At 39.1% G+C, this 25141-nt stretch overlaps 1 protein-coding gene across 4 annotated transcripts in view; it reads left to right on the plus strand.

Annotated features, from left to right (window-relative positions):
- The window catches only part of LOC113096483 (centrosomal protein of 95 kDa), a 172494-nt gene extending 147630 nt beyond the window's left edge, over nt 1–24864 (plus strand). Inside the window, exons 14-15 of one of the 4 annotated variants that reach the window (XM_026261885.1) lie at nt 14895–14966; nt 23765–24864. In XM_026261885.1, the coding sequence (XP_026117670.1) occupies nt 14895–14966; nt 23765–23941 (249 nt within the window). In that variant the 3' untranslated portion in view covers nt 23942–24864. Of the gene's footprint in view, nt 1–14894; nt 14967–23737 lie in introns of all 4 variants that reach the window. The other 3 variants (XM_026261883.1, XM_026261886.1, XM_026261884.1) reach the window with 3 other exon arrangements.
- The last annotated feature ends 277 nt before the right edge of the window (nt 24865–25141 follow it).

A 25141-nucleotide genomic window follows, 5' to 3' on the forward strand; every position in this document is an offset into this window, starting at 1 on the left:
TTGAAGACACCTGATGTTAACAAGCAGAATCAACAAACAAGAAAATCACAATTTGTGTGTCACCATTAATAGTGTTCAGTGTTTGCTTTAGTTGGGATCTTGACCCTCCAGTTATTAACTTTATTTTGTGTGGCTGTAGTAACTGGGTTATAACATACATACAGACCATAGTAAAGGCAATCATGTGGTATTGATTGTGGTTTCAACTAATTGTCATGGAGTGACCTGAATGCCTGAGTTGGGGTTTCTTTATTGCGTACATAAATAAATAAAAAAAAAAGAGATCAAGCATTTTTGGCATAATATGACATGTTTTTAAAAGTTAGTTCTACATAAAGAAAGAATTAATTAGTCTAGACACACAAACATCAAGAATCAGCATGAGCATCACAACGGTGACCATCAAAAAAGCATGTTGTAGCCAATAAAAACTCATCCATGGCTCCCATCATGCATTGCGGCATGAATAATTTATGAGCTGAATTGTCTTTGTAACATTTTATTCTTAAATACATTTATTTTTTGTGGTTTTATATGAATTTTTAGTATCTAGCTTTGTGATGTTCAGAGTAGATCTGTTTATCTGAATATGCTGCTTGTCACCGTTGTTGTAGATTTAGATTCATATGCTAATTCCTGTTATCTGTGTGTGCCTAAAATTAGGGCTGGGCAATATGGAACAAAAAATATATCTCTATATATTTTGCTATATCTCGATATAGATATATATTCTGATATCTTTACACGAAAAATAACCCCCCAAAAGCTACTGCAAAAACAAATATGCCAAATATTACGTTTAGGGCCCTATGAAAACGTTTTATTTTTTTCTTCACCATATGTTTTATTGTTCCCTAATTCTGTGTTTTAGCATGTGTAATTATTTAAATGCATAAAAACAACTTAATTACGTAGTTAAAAAATCTTAAAATAGCCTTATGTGAAATGTTTTTTTCCCTTCAGAAATTCTGTGTATTTACAATTTTCTGGTTATTAAATGAAGGCATAAAACATTCATTTAATTTATCTTTAAACTGTTTAAAATTAAGCAAACTTTATTTTTTGGTAAACAGGGGATTTACAATTAAATATAAAACATGGAAGAAGTGTTGTGTGATTATCCCTTAGAAAATAGTTTGTTTCATTTTAATAGTAGTAGTAGTGGGCTATGTACATTCTGCTGAACAATAGTAATAGATTTCTGGCAAATACTTTTATTTTTACGTTAGTTTTACTCAAATCAAACGGTCAGATGCTCATGAAGTGACTCTCAGTGCAGTTCTGGAGATGTTGTTCATGTGTTCAAGTCTTTATTAAGTGAGAGGAAAGACGCTGAAATCAGCACGAGCGCCATGCGTGCTTCCGTGTGTTTAATGAATGAAGACGCGCTTCTGCGCCATTCATTAACACGGACACGCAGAACATGTAGGATTCATATTTAAATAGACTGTGCATGACCTACTTTTGATTAATTAATTTAAAATTTGACAAATTCCATGACATTCCGTTTTTTTTTTTTAAGACTAATTCTGTACACGCGAGGGGAGGGGGGACAAAAGCAATGAGGCGGGAGGAGAGCGAGCGGGGGCGAGCACAGCACAGAGAAGACAAACAAACAAAGTGGCGGAATCAAAATTAAATATAAACAATATATCGATATGTACGATATGTCAAAATCCATATTGTGTTTAAAAAATATATCTATATATTTTAAATATCAAGATATCGCCCACCCCTACCTAAAATATCGCCCACCCCGACCTGACTCGACTCTGGAGGGACCACGGGGACCTGGTCAGCGGGGACCTGACTTAACTCTTGACTTTCACCTGTGGCTGCCATCTTGTGCAGTTGCACAGGACCGGCAGCCATCTTGTGCAGTGGCGCTGGGCAGGCGGCCATCTTGTGCAGTTGTGAACCCCAAAAAATCCAGGATCTCCAGCTCCTTCATCTCCCACTCAGTCACAGGGTTATCAAGGCAGGCGTTAAAAAGGTCTTTAAGTGCCTCATCTTGTACCCCATTCCTACCGCCATGGCCCAAAATAATTGTGCCAAACCACCCACCTCCCCTCTTGACGGCGGGTGATTAGGTTTCAGAACCTCCCCCTCAGCTCCTCCATGCTGGCTGGGGAACGGATACGAAATCCCACACTGCTGGATCTGGGCATGATGGAGTCCTTCTGTAACGAATGCACACAGGAAACAAGAGATCCAATTGCAGTGTTTTAATGGGGTAATCCAAAATCAAAATCCAAAAACTAGAGGTCAGTAACAGGGAAAGCAGTCCAAAAACAAGAAACATGAAAAAACAAGGCAACACGAGAAAACCGGGTGACGGAAAACAAGGACTCCATGAAACAGATAGAGACAGGCTGGTATATATGGACAGATGGATGATGAAGGTGGAGACAGCTGATTGCAATTAAAAGTGGGCAATTAACAACGATGAATGGGACAAAGGCTTGTGGGAAATGTAGTGCCTGCAGTGGGGTGACTATGGGGAAGTGAGACTACTAGTGGACACCCAGGGAAACACAGACCAGACACTGTGACAAAGACAATGATTCAACCACTGGGGTCAGATGGATTACTGTCACAGTCACTGTGCTGTTTTTAAAGCATCTTTAGGATTTACAGAGAACACAATTTTATTGGAAAAACAAAAAACCCAGGATATCACTCTCAACACTACAAAATAAAAAATCACATGGGGGGCTTGAGGCACCAAACTTCCATCACTACTTTCTGGCAAATCAATTAAAGTACATAGTTAAATGGATCAATATACACAAGCATAATTACCCTTGGCTAGAACTGGCACAAAACCAATGCACAAATATCTCAGTTGCAGACCTCCCCTTCCTCTCACAATCAATCAAGAAATCCAAGCTCTGCCAACATATTACCATCCATTCAACTCTAACAGCCAGGTGGAAAACGAACCAAATCACAATATCATCAATAGAATTAAACCGGTTTACCCCACTCTGGCACAACCCAGAATTCATGATACAGAATAAACCTCTTTATTTCCCCACATGGGCACAAAAAGGAATCACACATCTTCACCACTTATTTGAGAACCAACATTTCATGCCATTTAACACACTCACACAGAAATATGGGGTTGGGAGAGAACAATTCCTTCAATTTCAACAACTTAGACTTCAAATTAAAGAGATAACCACACTTACCAACTAGGGGTGTAACGATATGTGTATTCGTATTGAATCGTTCGGTACGAGGATTTCGGTTCGGTACGCGGTACACATTATGTACCGAACGGTTCGTTGGACTAATTATATGTGAAAAAAAAAGTGAAATATAATGATATGCGTTCAACAAGGTAGCCCAATAACCCAAACAACGTAACAGGCAACGCCCCTGACACCCCCGAAGAAGAAAAAAAACACCAACTTATATGTTTATGTTAGGCTACTCAGTCAGGCGCTCGCTCACTCAGTACGCGCTGAAGGCTCGTTGCAAAATAGCCAATGCGTTTAACAGACCAGAAATAGAAGATCCTCCAATAACCAACAGGTCTCGTGTTTGGGTGCACTTTGGATTCCCTGTAAGCTATAATGGTGATGGAAAGAGAGTGGTGGATTAAAAAAAACAATGGTATGTCGCATCTGCTACATGACATTAGGGTACACCAGCGGGAATACTTGAAACATGTCAACTCATTTACGCCGACATCACCTTAGTGTGTCAGTATCTGGGAAAAGACGAAAAAGAGGAGAAACATACACGCAACAAACTATCCCCGCAGCATTTATGCAGACATTTCCAACTGACTCAAACAGGGCAAAAGACATCACCGCGGCGATTGGTAGGCTACATTTACGTTACATTTACATTATAGCCGCGGATATGAGACCTTACTATTTACCATTCATTCTATCATCACCATTAGCTTACAGGGAATCCAAAGTGCACCCAAACACCAGACATGTTGGTTATTGGAGGATCTTCTATTTCTGGTCTGTTAAATGCATTAGACATTTTGCAACGAGCCTTCAGCGCGTGCTGAGTGAGCGAGCGCCTTAGGGGGCCGTTCACATATCGCGCCTAAAAACGCGTGGAAAACGCTAGGCGCGTCTTTCTCCTTCTTTCCAAAGCACTCGGGCAGAAGTGCCCCTGAGGCGTCTGCCTTTGCTAAGCAACAATGACGTGCTCTCTCCATGAAGACGCGGAAATTACAGCAAAGGATAAATGGATTTGCAGCTCTAAAAATCGCTCGCAGTAGCTCTGCTACTAAATTTATTTCAAAATTGCAATCCATATACAACTATGATCAGCTGTTCCTTCATCTTGGCTGAGCTTTCAACGTTGTTATGGGAAAGGATGAAGCTGATTGGTTAGTTCTTGTCACATAAATACAACAGTGAGTTTATAGATGGCGCCGTTCTGTGAGGCTTGCCGCTTGTCTCTGTTGAGATTTTTGCTGATTTTTCTGTTTCTATTACTAATCACTCAAAATGTGTCACCGCTGCTGGTGTATGATCGCCTGACCCTTTTAACTATAGGCAAATCGGGTTATATTTCTTCGATCTACGGTACTGACGAACAGTCAAAGATCCCACCGCCCTTCCTTGAGTCTATACCAGCTTTCTTACAGCGTCAACCCTGCTTTCTACCTCGCAAAAATAAAAATCGCCGCAGGAGACGTGGAAAGAGAGGCGGAGTTCGTGTAAGGCTACGAGCTTACCTGGATTCAGTCTCCATGTGCAATCCGGACCGTTCCTGGGGATGGCTTCCAGCGGAGTTTGCCGGCTGCGGGTGGCGGCGATCGTTGGCATGTTGTTATCGGTGGCTGCGGCCTGTTGTGGATCCTTGTGACTCTGGACGCCTGCTTTCTCGCTGCCGGACGGTGAGACTTTCCGAACGTGGCTGCGTGCTCGGGAATCTCCGCCCCCTTAGCCGGGCGTCACAAAAAACTGGACCGTGTTTGTTTCGTATGGCACTGGTCAATACCAGATCAGTCACAAATAAGACGTTTATCCTTAATGATTTTTTTTACGATAAATAATCTTGATTTCTTTATGCTGACTGAGACCTGGCTGAAACCAGGGGAAAATGGTGCTTTTACGGAGCTCCTCCCACCCGGTTGCTCTTTTTTTAATACTCCGCGAGCTTCAGGTCGAGGTGGCGGTTTGGCTTCTCTTTTTAAGGACGATTATAGATGCAGATTATTACCTGCTTCCTGTTATGCTAGTTTTGAGCTCCAATTGTTAGTGGTTGACCTGAATTTACCTGTTTTATTTGCTGTCATTTATCGTCCACCTAAACCCAACAAAGATTTTATCTGTGAATTTTCTGAGTTTTTGGCTGATGTCATTCCTAAATTTGATAAGCTCCTGATTTGTGGGGACTTCAACATTCATGTTTGTTGCCACTTAAATGCCTTTGCTAATGATTTTAAAAATGTGATAAACTCTTTTGGGCTTAACCAATGTGTAAACAGGTCAACACATAATCTAGGCCATACCTTGGATCTTATTATTTCCCTTGGTCTTTCAGTTTCAGTCACAGAAATATTAGAATCAGGTTTTTCAGATCACTTTTCCATTAAATTTGAGATCACTGTTCCACAACCTCCTAAACTTGTACTTTCAGTTTCTAAGCGTCGCTGTTTCACACCCTCTTCAGCAGGATAGTTTGCTTCGATGTTCTTGGGCTCTCAGTTTTATGCCAAAAATGGTATGGTTCTTCCATCATCCTCAGATAACCTTCTCTCTGCTTTCTATTCAACAACTGTAGAAATTCTAGACACAGTTGCCCCTTACCGGCTTAAGTCTATTAAACCTAAACCGGATCCCTGGTTAAATGACAACACAAGAGCCAGTAGGCAACATTGCAGACAAGCTGAAAGGAAGTGGAAGAAGGACAAATTGCAAGTTTCTCTGGGAATGTTAAGGGATAGTTTTGTAGAGTATCAGAGGGCAGTAAAGGTGGCAAAGATGGATTATCTCTCATCTGTCATATCTAACAGCTGTCATGTACCTAAGGTCTTATTTAACACTATAAGCTCTGTTTTAAATCCACGTACGTTAGCTTTGACAGAGTCTTCAACCAGTATGTGTGAAAAGTTTTTATGTTACTTCATTGATAAAGTAGCTTCAGTTAGGCAAAATGCCAGTGTTGATCTTAGTGAATTTGTGCCTGATGATCCTTTGCACTCAGCTGTTTTTGGGGAATTTACACCTATCTCTTTGTCGTTGCTCTCTCAGGTTGTACACCATATGAAACCTTCCTGCCTGGTTGCTCAAGGAAGTTTTTAGCACTGTTGGGCCGAGTTTACTCACGTTTTTACATTTTTGTCTCAGTTCTGGCTCAGTCCCGGATGCACTTAAACATGCCGTGGTTAGCCCCCTGCTTAAAAAACCAAATCTTGATCCTAATGTTTTGTCGAATTTTAGACCAGTCTCACATCTGTCTTTCATTTCGAAGGTGTTAGAAAAGCTTGTTTTTAATCAGTTACGTCATAGATCACGTCATAGCACTGAATCTGCACTGTTAAAGGTTCAAAACGATATAGCACTATCCATAGATTCAGGGGACCCTACTGTATTAGTGCTCCTGGATTTAACGGCAGCATTTGATACAGTGGACCATTCAATTCTTCTTGCACATCTTGAGCATTGTGTAGGCATTCAAGGCTCCGCACTTAAATGGTTCAGGTCATATTTAACAAATAGGAGTTTCGCTGTTACAATGGGAGATTGCTCATCATCGTCCGCCCCCTCTATTGCGGTGTGCCCCAAGGTTCAATTCTGGGCCCCACCCTGTTTTCTTTATATATGTTGCCACTAGGGGCTATAATAAACAAGCATAATCTGTCATTTCATTGTTATGCAGATGATCTGCAGATTTACCTGCCTTTAAAATCAAATGACAGTGTCTCATTAAACTGCTTGCAAAATTGCATTAATCAAAATAAGCTGTGGCTTTCTCGCAATTTCCTTACTTAAAACGAAGATAAAACTGAATGCATTGTTTTCAATACAAGATGCATGTCAGTAAATTCAAATGTAAGTTTGGGAGCTTTGACTCCATGTGGCAAACAAACTGTCAGGAATTTGGGCGTGACTTTTGATTGCAGCATGAAATTTGATACACAGATTAGCAATGTAGTAAAAATGAGCTTCTTCCAACTTCGTCTGCTTAGTAAAGTAAAGCCTTTTCTTACAAGGCACGATTTGAAAAGAGCTTTACATGCCTTTATTAGTTCAAGGCTTGATTATTGCAATGCTCTTTATGTCGGTCTGAGTCAAACATCTCTTTCCTGTTTGCAACTTGTACAAAATGCTGCTGCTCGCTTTTTAACCAGTACTCCTAGAAGAGCACACATTACTTCGGTTTTAGCTACTCTCCACTGGCTTCCAGTGCGTTTTAGGATTGATTTTAAGATTTTATTGTTTGTTTTTAAAGCTCTAAATGGGGTAGCCCCTGAGTACTTGTCTGAGCTTTTAACCCTGGGTGGACAAAATCGGCGCTTGCGATCTTATGATCAATGCACTTTACAGGTCCCTAAGTCGAAGCATTAACAGTGGGGTGATAGGGCCTTTGCTGTTGCTGGCCCTAAGCTTTGGAACAAGCTCCCCCCTGACATGCGCACTGAAACAGACATTGTACTTTTTAAAACCAAACTTAAAACTTATTTGTTTAAATTGGCGTTTGATACGCAGTAGCGGTGTAACATTGTATTTTCTCTACTCTATTCGAATATTGTGTTCAAATGGTGTGTTATTTGTATCTCATGTGAAGCACTTTGGACACCTTGTGGCTGCTGTAAAGGGCTATAGAAATAAAGTTTGATTGGTTGATTGATGACCCGCGGTGCGCTTGTGGCATTCTGAAAAGTTGAGATGTTTTTACATTTTGCTGTATCTAAAACATACCGAACCGAACCGTGACATCAGTGTATCATATCGAACCGAACCGTGAATTTTGTGAACCGTTACACCCCTATTACCAACAATATGTTACAACCTTCCCAGCTTATAGAAGAAATTTTGAATATTAATAACTTATTTTATTTATTTATTTATTTATTTATTAATAAATGAACCTCCCAACTATGTACATTGATTTCCAACCAAAACACGACAGTAACACTCCCAACAACCAAGTGGGAAACCGATCTGGCCGTCTCTTCCAACCCTGAGTACTGGGAACAAATTTGTAAGAATACATTTTCCATGACCGATAACACAAACCTGCAGCTTATGCAATATAAAGTCATTCATAGAACTCACATCACCCAAAGTAAAATGTTCAAAATGGGCCTACACAACACCGATATCTGTTCACAATGCACTTTAGGTAGCACAGACGACTAATTGCACACCATGTGGCATTGCCAACCAGTTCACTCTTTTTAGATTACAGTCACTGAGACACTGTCCGCTATCCTGAGCCACAGAATCCCATCATCACCAACACTTTGTCTCATAGGCAACTCTTCCGAAATCCATATCCCGCAAAAATACAGGAATCCATTGCTCATCTCTCTAGCTGTCGCTAAGAAAGTAGTTCTCCAAAACTGGAAATCAAAAAAATCTTGTCACATCAAACACTGGACAAATTTAATCTCAGAATACATTTCAATAGAAAAACACAATGCACACAGAAGGAAGCAATCATCAGCCTTTGAAGACACCTGGTCCCCATTTTTGACATTTCTTAATACATTTCTTAATACCAGACAAACATAATTACAAGCCAAATGTACATTACCAGATATATACCTCACTACTTTAGTTATGTAAGTTCATGTATTCTTTATTTTCACTTTTCCTTTTGCCCTCGCAACTATCACTTCATACATACACACAGGCATACAGTATCCACACCTATGCATTACATGTTTCCATATTTTTTCTAACATCCACCTGTTTTTTTTTTTTTTTTTTTTTTTTTTTTTTATGTTGTTACAGTAGATTAATGGAATTAGTTAATGCATTTTCATTGTACTGCTTTGTTATGTTATGTAAAAAAAAAAAAAAAAGGATTTACAGAGATTAGGGCTGTGAATCTTTGGGTAGGCAGTGATTCGATTCGATTCACGATTCATAGGTTTTCGATTCGATTCAAGAACGATTTTTCAAATTTTAGAATGATTCGATTCAAAATTAAATTTGATTTGATTTGATTATAACAATTCGATTCTGAACTCTTTGAGTGCATTTACAGGATTATTTAAATGTTTCCCCTAAATTCTTTAAATGCTTAGTCAGGGGGCAAATTACACCAGCCATTATAGCCATAGGTTAGAAAAAAAAAAAAAACTTTTTGTCCATTGTTAGATGCTAGTTTAATGATGATATGGCATGACATGGCATACGTAAAAATGAATGTAAGCCAAGATTTTAAAAAAGAGCTTTAAAAGTATTATGTATAAACTAACATTTTGTCACACCAGGGGCATAGCCATCATTTCAGAAGTGACAGAAATGTCAAATACAATCATTTTATGTATGTCGCATATGTATTATCATAATTATTATATTTTTATTTTTTACAAGTAATTCTCTTCTTTTTTATTACTTTTAATTAGCTGTAAGAAATCAAATACACTGACAATAATCAATCATTTGTAATCAATTTTTTTTTTTTTCCTAATGGCAATTTTATGATTGTTTTATATACTCCAATTTTCTGCACAGAATAAGGTAGAAAATATACTTTATAGATTATGTACTGTAATTGTCAATTAGCACTGCATCATTCATAATTTTTTTTTTTATTTTTTATTCAGTTTAGCTTCAGATAAAGACTGGCACATCTTTCAGTGTGAAAACTTCTTTATCTCATTTTCTATAGTAGCTATTTAACTTTACCTCTCCAATAGCGAATGATGATTCTGAGAAAATGTGCCAGATGTCTGTTTTCTCAAGCAACCAACGCTACTTTCATGTATCTGATTACCAGATAAACCTTGCGCTCTTATTTCAAGGTTGTTGTTAATGCTTGTGGTTATTTTAAGTTTCCTTCGTACATTCAGTTCATCAGCATTGTTAAACACATTTATCATTCAGTGGAACTGTGCGTATGATTTAGACACATTTCTGCTCTGTCCATGCAATAAATACACAGCTTTCGACTGTGTATCGACAGTTTTTTAATTATTATATCTTTGCCAGTAAGCAAATATATCAAACATGCACGGGGTAAGAGCATCTATGGTAATTCATGTTTGCCAAAACACACAAGGAAACGCGTTGTGAAATAAAATATCTCCGGCAATCACAGACATTTGCATTCGGACGGGATTAGTTTTCTCAGAGGATCACTGAGTTTGCTGAAAAACAGTAGGTAATTTGCTCTGGAATTATCACAGAGGTTGTGTGAGAAAAACAGACGTGGCAGATTACACCAAGTACGTCTGTGAAACACATATTTCTCTAACGACCCCCTGTAAAACTAGTCCCGTCCGAATAGGGCTTAAGAATTCAAACTACTTTGAACTCCCACACAACGTATTCAAATCTTAAAATATTTCAAACAAATATACAGTCAAAAAGTTTTGACAGTGACATAAATTTTGTGTTTTGCAGAGTTTGCTGCTAAAAACATTTGTAGTTTATTTTCCCACATTTCTGTGGTATACTAAAAAACAACAATAAGCATATCGGAAGTTTTAAAGGCTTTTATTGGCAAAAATATATATTGAGTCTATATTTACAGTGTTGAGCCTTGTTCTTCATGGCCTGGCAATTTGCTCAAGCATGCTGGATATTAGCTTCTGGGCCAAATCCTGACTGATGGTGGTCCATTCTTGCATTATTAGTTCTCGGAGTTGATCACAACTTGTGGGATTCTGCTTAAGGACTGATCATAGGTTCTCTATGGGATTGAGGTCCGGGGAGTTGCCTGGCCACAGATCCAAAATTTAAATGTAATGATCTTTGAGCCACTTCTTCATCAGTCTTGCTTCGTGACATGGTGCTCCATCATACTTGAAAATGCACAGTCAATCATCACCAAATTGCTAATGGATTATTGGAAGAAGTCTGTTTTGCAGGGCGTTTTGATACTTTATTCCTGTTAGTGTTTTTGAGCAGAATTAGAAGAGAGCCCACTCCCTTGGTTGAAAAGCAACCCCACACATGGATGCTTCACTGTTGGCACAACACAGGACTCAAGTTGGGGTTCACATTTTGTTCTCCGAACAATTTTCCAGATGTCCCAAACAGTAGGAAGGGAGCTTCATTAGAGAAAATAACTTTGCACCAGTCTTCTGCTGTCCAATCCTTGTACTTCCTGCATAATTTCAGTCTGTCTTCGATGTTTTCTTGGAGAGAAGTGGCTTCTTTGCTGCCCTTCTTGACACCTGGCCATTTTCCAAATTTCTTGGCCTCAATGTGCTTGTAGATGCTCTCACACCAACCTGCTGCCATTCCTGAGTAAGCTCTGCACTGGTGGTGACACGATTCTGTAGATGACTCCTCAGGAGGGGACGGTCCTTGAGTTTGCCTGACATTCTGAGACGTCCTGAAGACTTTTTCACTGTAGTCGAACCTCTCTCCTTGAAGTTCTTAATGATCTGTTAAATGGTTCTTTCAGGTGCAATATTCTTTGTAGCAATTTCCTTGCATTTGAGGCCATTTTGATAAAAAGCAATGATGGCTGCATGTGTTTGTTTTTTTTTCTAGGTAACCATTGGTAACAATTATTTTGTGTCAGGATCAAAAAACAGTGAAAATTGCAGCAGTGGCTGCAGCCAACAAAAAAGATTGTAGATTGGCGCCACCAGAGTAGCTGCCCTTGCCCCTCGCCCTCCCAGTAAAAACAAAACACAGAGTGCACGCATACTTCACGTGAGGGTCTAGACTAGTTCGCATAAGCATTTATAGTGCATTATTTTTCTGGAAATGTAGAATTATCATATTTGTCAAGATATGGGGCAGAAAATGTATAGATCTATATAATTTATATGTAATTTCATATAGATGCTATCACACGAAGAGTGGCGTTTTTCTCAAGTCAGCATACAAATGTGATATTGATTTTATACAACATTTCAATAAACAAGAGGTTAATATCAAGACATTATTTATTCATTTGTAACTGCAGGTTAAAGTATTCCATGTCCCACAGAGCTGCATTAAACGGTGTGTAAAAACATCTAAATGGCATTTGAGATGCAGCTTCTGTTTTCTCTGCATCTGCAAAAAATCTTCGCAAAGGAAACAGTAAAATAAAAAACTTGAAGTCGAAACTTGGAGTCTTGCTGCATTGTTTTCTGTTGTATGGGCGTATTCAAGCCGCGTGCTCAAGTGAATCATAATCTTAAATAGAGCGTTCAGCGCGTGGACGTGATCGCATTAGATATAATGAAGGGAGACATGAAAGACTGGACATAGCGTTGTTTTCATATGGATTACTTTATCACAGAATATTTGTTTTTGGTAGCAGTTGTTTAGTTTAAAAGGAAACATGTCAAGCTTTCCATAGATATTTCCCTCATGTCTCTTCGTTGATTATTCACTGAGTTACAGTTCCTTTTAATGACCTGTGTCTAAATGGTCACTACAGACAAAGGCTGCAGACAGCACACCTTGTTTATCTTTTTTTTATGAATGCACAAAGTTTTGTTATTATGTCTGTATACAAAAAAAGTAGACCCTTTACAGATTTGATTGATGTATTGTTTTTATCTGTACGATCAAAACTGAAAGTGTAATTTAAGTTATTTTCGGGTGTAAGGGAAACAGGTCAATTTAGCTCAAAGGGAATCATTTAAGATTTTAAAGGGAATTTGAACAGAATCACTGTTTCACGGCTGTTCACGGAGACGCGCCTGCGGTTCAGTGAACGAGCCGTTTAACATAAAATCTGCGCTGGATACTAATATCCAAACTATAGTGAAAACACTATCAATTAGCACAGTAACAAGATCGGCAGTTTAAGACATTAACTTGTAAGCACAAAACACAAGATACTTCTCTTTTCAATATGAATAAGGCTTTATTAGATAAATCTAAGACATATAAACTAATCTAACACATAAACACACGCACACACACACATTCACACAAGTTGCAGGAAGATCGAAAGTTAGGGAAAGATGAGTTTAAGAGAATGGAAATATGGAATCCCAAGTTTACAGCAATACGTTAAATTGCATAGACATGAACAACCATCAATCACGTAATTAGCGCTCGCATTGAGTTCCTCAATGGGGTTAAAATTATATTAAATACACCAGCACAACAAATATCTGGGAATACGTTGCCTTCGTTTGCTGTGAAAGGGACTCCAGTTGAAAGGGGTTTCCCGGTGTCGCTGATTGGCTGGAAGTTCAGTTGGCTGAAGTGACGTCTTGGGAAGCCCGTGCTTGGGCGTTGGCTGAAGCTGTGTGGCTGGTTGGAGTTCAAACGCGCAGACGAGGTCGACGTTACAAAACTTAACTCAGAACACGAAACTCTCAAACGGAAAAGAAAAGAAATAAAGTTTGACGAGACTAGGTTGTGTTCCTTCTCATTGTGGCATAAGTAGCAGCAGGCAGGCACGCTGGAACCGCGCTCAAAGAACCATGATGACTAACCGCATGGCTAGATGCTACAAGCTAAAGCTAGGTAGCAAAGCTAAAAGCTAAGAGCAGGCATGACTGATAGCACAAGCAATGCTAGACTAAAAGCCGACATGGCTAATAGCAGCAGCTAGACTAGAACTAAAAGCAAGATTTAATCGTGTCCAAAGTTTTTAAACTTCCTTGTTGGCCACCCCTCAAATGTTGCCTTGACCAATCAGATATGGTCCTGGGGTCTGGGGTATCATAAATCATTGTTTATCTTACCAAGCATGTGGTTCTTGCCTCACAGGGTCTAATTTTGGACATGATTCCTATAACATGATTATGATATATTTTACAAATAAATGATTGTCAGGACAATATCAAGCAAGAAAATGCGATTATTTGAATACTAGACATGACTAGGTATCCTATAGTTATCAAAAGACATACACAATAAGTGATTATACATGACAGTCAAATGTGTGGGTTACACGTAAATGAATATGGAGTTAAGCAATGGAATGATTCATTCATAAGTCTTTTTTGAGTTCATTCTGGTCCATATATAATGTATAAAAAGCAGTTTCTTTGCCATTCTCTGGCAAAGGGACATTTCTGTGAAGACAAAGGTTTAAAGCCCTTCCCCCTTAGGAATTTCAGTCTGGTTTCACTGGCTGGGGGGGGGGGGGGGAGGTCAATGCAAGTATTTAACTTGATCTCCTGGGTTTACATGTGATGTCCAGCGTTGCATTCCAATCACGAACAATAAATTTGACAATCTCTTCTTCGAATTAAAATTGTCAATAATTGTTATATTGGTGTTAATGTTGAAAGCTGTTGTGTGAACAAGTTGGTTGGTTGGTTATCTTGCTTGGTTCTTGTGGCACTAGAACTGATTTATGACTTCCTGAGGAATTCGGCTCTCGTTTCAATGCACACAGCTCTGATAGACTCTTTGATTTGTCTGATTCGACTCATTTCTGCTACACGGGGTTATCAGGAGAAAGTGCCTCATAATGCGTATAAGCGTTAATCGACTCCAAAAGGTTAAAGTTTAAATCACATTTTGGCTTCTCTTAACCTAAAAGGAGTGATGACTTTTATGAGTTAATTTATCTTTTTGACACTTGTGTGTTGCTGTTTCATCAAACCCTATCAGTGAAGATTCGAGATAAAATTTGTCGTAAAAACCACATCATGAGATACAACTGGATTCAACATTCAATTGGATCACTAATTATCCACATGGGTCATTGATCCTTGGACCCCAATGATTACTGGTGTATATTATCATTTGCTTTGATTAAAATTATGTTGGTACTTTATTGTAGTTTATACAATGCAACAAATACTTTTTGTTCTATTGCAGTTTTCTTTATTGGCTGAAACCTTAGCCCATGAAAGACAGGACATACACATTTGTAAGAAAGCACAGGAAAAGGTGAGTTTGTGTGGACTTCATGTACCATGAATACCCCTTTGTGTAATAATTATATATATTAGGGCTGGGCAAGTTAACGCATGTAAGATGGCTGCCTCCGTGACGTGCTCTGAAGTTGTTTTTGTGCTTTTGTTAGTTTGTCCTGTCTTTAGTTATATTCCTGCAATCAGTTTCACCAGGGACGAATTGCTACATCTCCCGATATATTACCGGTTTTCAACTATTCTGATTTGCTGGACATTCTTGTCGATGGAGCAGCTGCACTGATCTGATGTCCCACCAGAGACAGTAATATATGGATCACTGTTACACCACAATATAGGACGTATATCACTCTGTTCCACGAGTAACTTTGGGATGTTCTGATCACTGTTTGGTTCGTCTTATACCAACCTACAGGCAGAAGCTAAAATCAGCTTAACCTGTATTTAAGGACTGTAAAAAGATGGACTAATGAAGCAGAGCAGGATTTACAATCTTGTTTTGACCTCACTGATTGGAGTGTTTTTGAAGCTGCTGCCACTGATCTGGACAGACTCACAGAGACTGTAAAATCGTATATCAGTTTCTGTGAGGATTTGTGTATTCCTACCAGGACTCATCTAACTTACAACAATGACAAACCGTGGTTCACTGCAAAACTCAGACTGCTTTGTCAGGCCAAAGAAGATGCTAACAGGAAGGGGGGCAATGTCTTGTATAAACAGGCTAAATACACACTGGAAAAGGAAATCAGAGTGACAAAGAGGAATTATTCTTGAAAAATAAGGACTAAATTCACTTCCGACTACTCCGCATCAGTGTGGAAAAGTCTGAAAGAGATCACCAACTACAAGACACCATCCCCCAGAACTGTGGAGAATCAACGACTGTCAGATGATCTTAACGAGATTTACTGCAGGTTTGAAAAAAGAACACCCATCACCTGCACTGAACGCCCCTCCACACAACCATTAACAACTCCTGCAACCATCCTGAACGCCTCTCCACACAAACGTTCACACCATTCACAACTCCTGCAACCTGCCCTGAATGCCTCTCCACACAACCGTTCACACCATTCACAACTCAACACAAGGTAGAGGAACACTTTTCCAACTCTGACCACCGACACATGTGGCAGGCCATCCAGATCGTCAGTGACTACAAGTCAAGCAACTCCACTCCAACGGTCACGGACATCTCCTTCCTTAACGAGCTAAGTGACTTTAATGGTCACTTCAACAGCGACAGCAAGGAGACGGCCACCAAAATTACCTACTCAACAGACCACCAACCTCTCAAACTCACCTAAACAGATGTCCACACTGCATTGAGCCGGATCAACGCACGGCCCGAATGGCATTCCTTCACGTCAAGTCACCTTTATTTATATAGCGCTTTAAATAAAATACATTGCGTCAAAGCAACTGAACAACATTCATCAGGAAAACAGTGTCAATAATGCAAAATGATAGTTATCATTGAATCATTGAATTCAGTGATGTTGTCTCTGTTCAGTTAAATAGTGTCTGTGCATTTATTTCCAATCAAGTAAACGATATCGCTGTAGATGAAGTGACCCCAACTAAGCAAGCCAGAGGCGACAGTGGCAAGGAACCGAAACTCCATCGGTGACAGAATGGAGAAAAAAACCTTGGGAGAAACCAGGCTCAGTTGGGGGGTTCAGTTCTCCTCTGACCAGACAAAACCAATAGTTCAATTCCAGGCTGCAGCAAAGTCAGATTGTGCAGAAGAATCATCTGTTTCCTGTGGTCTTGTCCTGGTGGTCCTCTGAGACAAGGTCTTTATAGGGGATCTTTAGTTTCTTTAGGGGCTCTAGTTGTCCTGGTCTACGCTGTCTTTCTGGACAGTAGAGGTCCTTTCTAGGTGCTGATCCACCATCTGGTCTGGATACGTACTGGATCCGGGTGACTGCGTTGACCCTCTGATCTGGATACAGACTGGATCTGGTGGCTACGGTGACCTCGGAAAAAGAGAGAAACTGACAAATATTAGCGTAGATGCCATTCTTCTAATGATGTAGCAAGTACATAGGGTGTTATGTGAAATGTTCCCGGTTCCGGTTTACCTAATTAATGCAGCCTAAAAATCCTTTAATGGATTTGGATATTAAAAGCATATTAGTATGTGTAAACCAGGTTAAAGAGATGGGTCTTTAATCTAGATTTAAACTGCAAGAGTGTGTCTGCCTCCCAAACAATGTAAGGTAGGTTATTCCAGAGTTTAGGCACCAAATAGGAAAAGGTTCTGCCGCCTGCAGTTGATTTTGATATTCTAGGTATTATCAAACGTGACGTGTGCTTTAGAGCATGTGCAGAGCAGTTTGCAGGGGTCTTCACAGACATTTTCAACCTGTCCCTCACCCAAGCAACTGTGCCTACATGTTTTAAGGCCACATCCATTGTGCCAGTACCAAAACACTCCTCCCCAATGTGCCTGAATGACTATCAACCCGTAGCATTCACTCCCATCATTATGAAGTGCTTCGAGCGACTGGTCCTAGCACACCTCAAAGACTAAATCCCACCCACCCTAGACCCACACCAATTTGCCTACTGCAGAAATAGTAGCACAGAGGATGCTGGATGCACAGTGCTGCACTCTGCACTCACACACCTGGACCATAACAACACGTATGTTAGGATGTTGTTTGTTGACTTCAGTTCAGCATTTAACACCGTAATTTCCTCCAAGCTGACCACGAAACTTGGAGACCTTGACATTAACACCTCCCTCTGCAACATGATTATGGACTTTCTGACCAACAGGCCTCAGCATGTTCGCTCAGGCCACACCCGCTCCACTAACCTGGCGTATCACAGGGCTGTGTGCTGAGCCCATTCCTTTACTCCCTTTACACTCACGATCCAACTCCATTAAGTTTGCAGACACAGTGATTGGCCTCATCACAGACAACAATGAGACTGCCTACAGGGAAGAGGTACAGCACCTGGCCATATGGTGTGCTGACAATAACCTGCTCCTTAACACCAATAAGACTAAGGAGCTCATTGTGGACTTCAGGAAGAAGAAAGGAAGCACGCATGACCCCATCCACGTTAATGGGATGGTTGTTGAACATGTCTCTAGCTTCAATTTCCTGGGAACCACCATCGCGGAGGACCTGTCCTGGGCCACAAACACCTCCATCCTGGGCAAGAAGGCTCATCAGTGCCTTTTCTTCCCCAGGACACTGAAGAAGAACCAGCTGTCTTCAACCATCCTGGTGAACTTTTACTGGTGTGCGATCAAGAGCATCCTGACCAGTTGCATCACAGTCTGGTATGGGAACTGCACAGTGGCTGACCGCAAAGCATTGCAGAGGGTGGTGAAAACTACCCTACGCATCACAGGGACACCACTTCCTGCTCTTGAAGACATCCATAGGAAACGCTGTCTACGACGAGCTCGCAGCATTCTCAAGGACTCCTCTCACCTTGACCACAGACTGTTTAACCTCCTGTCCTCCAGGAGGCCCTTCAGGAGCCTCCGGACAAGGACCATAAGAATCAGGAACAGCTTTTCCCTAAAGCTGTCTCCTTACTGAATTTTGCCATCTGACACACCACAACACCACACACACAGACTCCTCCCCCTCTTCAACACTACATCTGACTGATTTATTTATTTACAACAAGCAAAAAAACAGTAACTTGTTATTACTTGCACTACTGTCTGTTCATCCAGGAACACTGAATTATCCTTTTGCACACTGAAATATTTTCTATGCACTTTACTGTCCATTGCAATACTGTAAATTATGTTCATATGTTCATAGTCCTGCCTATAGTGTACATACACTTTTACATAATCCATCTGTATAGTATATTCATAGTACACCTATCTGTATATCATGCTAATAGTATTTAAAATCTGTAAATTATGTCCATAATACTTATCTGTATAGTTATTGTAGATATTGTACATAATGTAGACCTTGTATATTCTGTACTTAGTGCTTATTGCACTTCTGGGTAGGTGCTAACTGCATTTCGTTGCCTTGTACCTTACATATGCAGTGACAATAAAGTTGAATCTAATCTAGTCTAAAGACAAAAAACCTCCTGCAACCCGCCCTGAATGCGTCTACACACAACCGTTCACACCATTCATAACTCTTGCAACCAATTCTAAACCAGGGCTTGAAAACGAAAAAAAATAATAATAAATCGGTTCACTCCGAGCAGAATCTATATTTTAACGTTTCTGTTTCAGGTTCCTCTTACATCATTACTGTTCTGAAACCAGTTCGGGTGGAAGAAATACCGGTTAATAACGTTTAAAAAATATATATATATATATATTCTTTGCATATAATGTGCCTAATAATAATGTAACGCACATCATTCCTTTATGCAGGCTTTACAGTTCTTACCGCGCGCTAGCTCGTGGGTTCTTGGCTTTGTTGGAAGGAGGACACTTAACACTTGATTTATTAAACATGAAGAGGTGAACATCAGGAATTAACCACATCTGATTTCACTCTCTACCTCTCACTACTGCGCTCAGAATATTCTTGTCTGCAATTCTAATTGTGGGTCTCTGTTCTCACGATATTATCTTAAGATCTTATTTAAAGTTATAGAACATAAATTTTAACCTTAAATTTCAATCCCTACAATAATAGTAATATAATAATAAAGTACAGCGTTTTCTTTACTCAAAAAGAAAAGGAAAAAATAGAGATCTAACGCTAGTCAATAACCCGCTGCAGTTAGTCCAAAGCCAAAGCATCCTGTTTTTTCGATTTTGGCCAGATGTAGTCTACTAAAAAATTTTATTAGCCCCACTACTTTCTAAAATAATGAACACTAAAATGCATGTAGTCCAAAGCAAAATGTTTACAAACATAATAAAAACGGTTATTAGTTTCTCTACAAAACAAATCCTCTAAAAGCTATAAAAACATCAATCCAAAAACAAATTAATTTATGGTGAAGCTGATGCCTAACTCTCATTCGGCACAAATCCAAATGTTTCCATGTTCCTGATGTATCTGGATGCTAAAATATGATTTATTATATAGTGTATGTACTTTCATCGACATAAAACATCATCCTTCACATCTGCTTTATCAGCACAGTGAGGCGTGGTCACACTGAACGGAGCAGTGTAACTATTTAATTGTTTCTATTATTATTTTGTTTTTATAATGAACAGGCTTCAATATAGAAAAATTATGTTGTGTCGGCGTGATGGTCATACCAAAGCTGGTTGGTTATAAAGAAGCAAGACATTATCCAAAGCTGTCAAGCTTTTGCAAAAATAATTTAAACTGTAAAGCTTTTGCAAAATAAAGAAAATTACTCTCTGCTGTTTCGTTTTCCTTTCCGAAAATTTTGGAATGTGTCTCAATGAACCATAATTTTGCACATTTTTTCTTTCATTTAGTTGATCTGTCAGTATGATTTAAGTGAAATATATTTAGTTTATATGCCTATATTCCTCTTTATGTAAGCCTATAGGGGTTAGTTTTTCTGTTTTCTCCATTTACAGAAGTGCTGCAGGTGCAAGTGATCTGTTGAATTAATCTCACACTATCCTCAGATAAACTCTAAGGGCAGTGCATTGCGAATTATGAGTTCACTGGTGAGCGGACATTTCACTCATTGGCTTCAGCGGCACATTTGCATATGCCATACTACAGGAATTTTTGATTGGTTGACAGCAAATTTTATATATTAAATGGAACGATAAAATAACGGTTTTAACCGGTTAATGGACATTTAAAGTTTTCGACTCTGTTCGGAACTATAAAATTTGATTTAGTTTACGGTTTTGTTCCCGACAAAATTTTGTTAGTTTCCGGTTTTCGTTTTCTTTCCTTGAACTGGTTCAGAGCCCTGTCCTAAACACCTCTCCAAACAATCGCTCTCACTATTCATACCTCCTGCATCCCCCCTCTCCCCCACACCTGCAATACAGATAAGCGAGGATGCGGTGCGCCAGGTCTTCCAGAAGCAGAAAAGGAAAAAAGCACCAGGCCCAGATTGTTACACCAGCCTGTCTGAAATCCTGTGCTGACCAGCTGGCCCCCATCTTCACACAAATCTTCAAAAGATCACTGGAGCTGTGTGAAGTCCCTTCATGCTTCAAACACTCCACCATCATCCACATCCCAAAGAAATCCAAAAATACAGGACTAAATGACTACAGGCCTGTGGCTTTAAAGTCTGTGGTCATGAAGTCATGGAAAAACTGGTGCTGGCCCACCTGAAAGACATCACTGGACCCTTGCTGGATCCTCTTCAGTTTGCCAACAGAGCAAACAGGTCTGTGGACGATGCAGTAAACATTGGACTGCGTTATGTTCTGCAACACCTAGACAGACTGGGGACTTATGTGAGAATCCTGTTTGTGGACTTCAGCTCGGCCTTTAACACTATCATACAAAACCTCCTCCTGGCCAAACTATCTCAGCTCTCTGTGCCCACCTCCATCTATCAGTGGATCGAGCTCTCTGACAGACAGGCAGCAGCTAGTGAGGCTGGGAGCTCAACACATCCAGCACCCATACAGTCAGAACCGTAGCTCCCCAGAGCTGCATTCTCTCCCCACTGCTCTTCTCCCTGTACACTAACGATTGCACGTCTTAGTACCCCTTTGTCAAGCTCCCGAAGTTTGCAGACAACACCACACTCATCAGCCTCATTCAGGATGGTAACGAGTCACCTTACAGACAGGAGGTTAACCTGTTACCTATAACTTAAAATTGTAACGTTTCTTACTTCAGTGTGTTACAAACATAATTTTGGTATCTTTGGAAAGAAGATCCTTTTGGGCTTTTTATCAAACAGATTTGATAATGTTCAAAAATATTAAGGTTATTTCACTTTACACTGAAGTGCCCTAAACATTTTTTTTTTAATACAATTAAATATTTTTTATTTGATATAAAAATACATGAAATCAGTCCTGGAGCAATCTAGAAAAGTAATGGGTTGAAAGTCACATGTCTCATGAGTTTCCATTTCAAATCTGAATAAGATATGAGAAATGAGACTATAAGTGATTTATTTGAGCACTAGAAAAATACAATAAGAATAATTTGAGTAAGAATAATAAAAATAAAACTTTTGTTTTACTTTGTATGCCAATTACAGAAAATCCTGAGATTGCTAGAAATGCAGCATTTACAATGCAAATAAGTGCTGATTTGCTGATGGCCACTTATACAGATGGTAATAACACAAATGCGCCATAAAGTAAATAATCAACTTCTCTATTCATTTAGACACGTTCACTTTGATAGCCGTGATTATACAGTAATAGCGAGCTGATTTGCACTCGAACAGATGGTAATCATGCATATATATTCACATTCAACATAAAACACACTCTCACATATATAAAAACTGATGAAATATAAAGCAAAGAAAAAGGCGCTCGCTATAAGTTCCGCCTCCATCAGTTGACGGGTGCGTCAAAGAGTGCATCACGAGCTGTCACGAGAGAGTGTCAGAATTCAAATATACTATCTTTCGCTTTTCTTCCACTTTTTTCTTTGTGGATCGTCTCATTCTGTTTGTGAAATAAAACCATGCAATTTTTTTTTTTACTACCAAGACGCAGTTTCGTAGCCTGAGTCATTCCATAACGGACACAAACAGTTCTTTCACTAAAGAATCCGTAACCGTAAACACTGACACGTGCGAGTTTAGAGGTGTTGAGGACGCGGGCGTTCTGGTACAGGTTAAAGAGCTGGCTGTCTGATACACACTCAACAACCTGGAGCTTAACACGCTCAAAACAGTGGAGATGACTATGGACTTAAGGAGAAACCCCCATGCTCTCCCCCACTCACCATAATGAACAGCACCGTGACTGCAGTGGAGTCATTCAGGTTCCTGGGCACCACTATCTCTCAGGACCTGAAGTGGGACATTCACATTGACTCCATCGTGAAAAAGGCCCAGCAGAGGTTGTACTTCATTCGCCAGCTATGGATGTTTAACCTGCCACAGGAGCTGCTGAAACAGTTCTACTCCACCATAATTGAATCCATCCTCTGCACTTCAGTTACTGTCTGGTTCAGCTCAGCTTCTAAATCTGACCTCAGAAGACTACAGAGGGTAGTCTGGAATTCTGAGTGAATCATCGGTTCAACCATCGATTCTATTCAAGAACTGTACTTATCCAGAATGAGCAAAATGGCTGGCAAAATCACTCTGGACCCCTCACATCCAGCACACTCCCTCTTTGAACTGTTGCCATCTGATCGACGCTACAGAGCACTGAGCACCAGAACGACCAGACACAGGAACAGTTTCTTCCCTTGATAATAACTGTGGAACACACTACACTATTTATATTTATATACACACACTTATTTATGTAGCACGCATACTAAGTGTTCACTTAAATTTTGCACATAATATACCTGTACATACATAACTGCTTTTTGTTATATACTGCCATACAATTGTCAATTTGTATATTGCTGAGGGGGGACCCCACAGTACAGTTAACGGGCTGCGCATCATCATGAAATCTTATCATTTGCCCGTGTTTTTAAGCCTTGCCCATTTAAACATTCAAAAGATTTTAAAGCATTCAAACACAAGATGCGGAAAAATGTGCCATGTTCGGAGCATGTGCCCAGACCAAAAAATAAATAAAAAAATCAATTATCATTGCCCAGCACTATTATATATAATAGTGTGTGTCTGTCTGTATGATCCTAAATATAATATAGCATATGTATAATTGATATATTTGGTTTCTGGATGTTTACTTAAATCTGTCATTTTTTCCCCTCCAAAATAAAGAGTTTTAAAAGTGTGCATTTCTAACAGGCTCTGCAGAAAATGAAAAGAGAGTTAAGAAATAAGATGGAGAAAGAGATTGGTGAGCTGCAGAATGTCATCATTCACAATGAGGAAAATAATTATTTCAGAGACTTGGATGTGGAACGCTTACAGAAGCGTGTACAAATGGCATCTTTCCAGTACACCACCAGCTGTCAGCAGTAATCACTAGCCAATTAAGCTGTGATTGATGTTGATCTCCTATGTCTTGCATACGTTATTCTTTAGGTAGATTACCTTGAAATTAAGTAGATGAAATGTAATTTGTGAACCGCTTGAGATGTACTTGCATAGCTCTACATTACTGTAATATTGTTTTTATCGTATTTAATGTCATTTTATATTAAATATTTGTATCAATATTCATATTTAATACTGTTTCTCAGAAGTTGATGATGTATCAGGTTTAACCAGTTTATGTTGGAAGGTTGTTGGACTGTAAGTTTGTTCTATAGGACAGCATGTGCAATCACTTTTCCCTTTGAAGAACTTTTTAATGAGACTTCCATTTTCCTTGACCTTATTTCTAAGAAGCCTTTAATTGTTTCTTACCTTGAATATGCTTATAAAGTTAACTAGTGTCAATACAAACAAATCATGATGTCATGTCAAATCATGTATTTTGGTTTTCACATCAAACTAAACATTTTTCAATGTCATAACACTTAATGCCATGACTATATATTGAATCTCTAATTTTATGAATTAGGTGTTGTTATAAACACAATTCGGTAACACTTTGTTTTAAGGTGTCCTTGTTATGTGTTACATTTACTTACTATTATAATAATTAATTATGCATAATAACATGAAAGTAACTATAAGCCAAACCCTAATCCTAACCCTAACCTTTTAATAAGTATATGTAGTTGATTAAAATTACTCAGTACTTAAATGCAAAGTTTTACTGTAACAAGGACACCTTAAAATAAAGTGTAGCCCAAAATTAATTTACATATAAACAATCAGTCTCTAATGTAAGGGAAAATATTAGGCCAAAATGGAAATATTTATTTACATTTATTAATTTAGCAGACGATTTTATCCAAAGCGACTTACAGATGAAGACAGTGGAAGCAATCAAAAACAACAAAAAGAGCAATGATATATAAGTGCTATAACAAGTCTCATTTAGGTTAACACAGTACACGTAGCATGGGATTTTAAATAATATAATAAATAAAAGAAAACAGAATAAAAAATAAAAGAATAGAGCAAGCTAGTTAGAGGTCTTTACACACACACACACACACATACATATACAATTGCATAATAAATGAAAAGAAAATAGAATACAAAAAGATTAGAAAGGTAGTTAGATTTTTTAAAGAATAGAATTAGAATAGTGAGTGTTAAAGTTAGAGG

This window comes from Carassius auratus, unplaced genomic scaffold (assembly GCF_003368295.1).
Source record: "Carassius auratus strain Wakin unplaced genomic scaffold, ASM336829v1 scaf_tig00215944, whole genome shotgun sequence".
Lineage (NCBI taxonomy): Eukaryota > Metazoa > Chordata > Actinopteri > Cypriniformes > Cyprinidae > Carassius > Carassius auratus.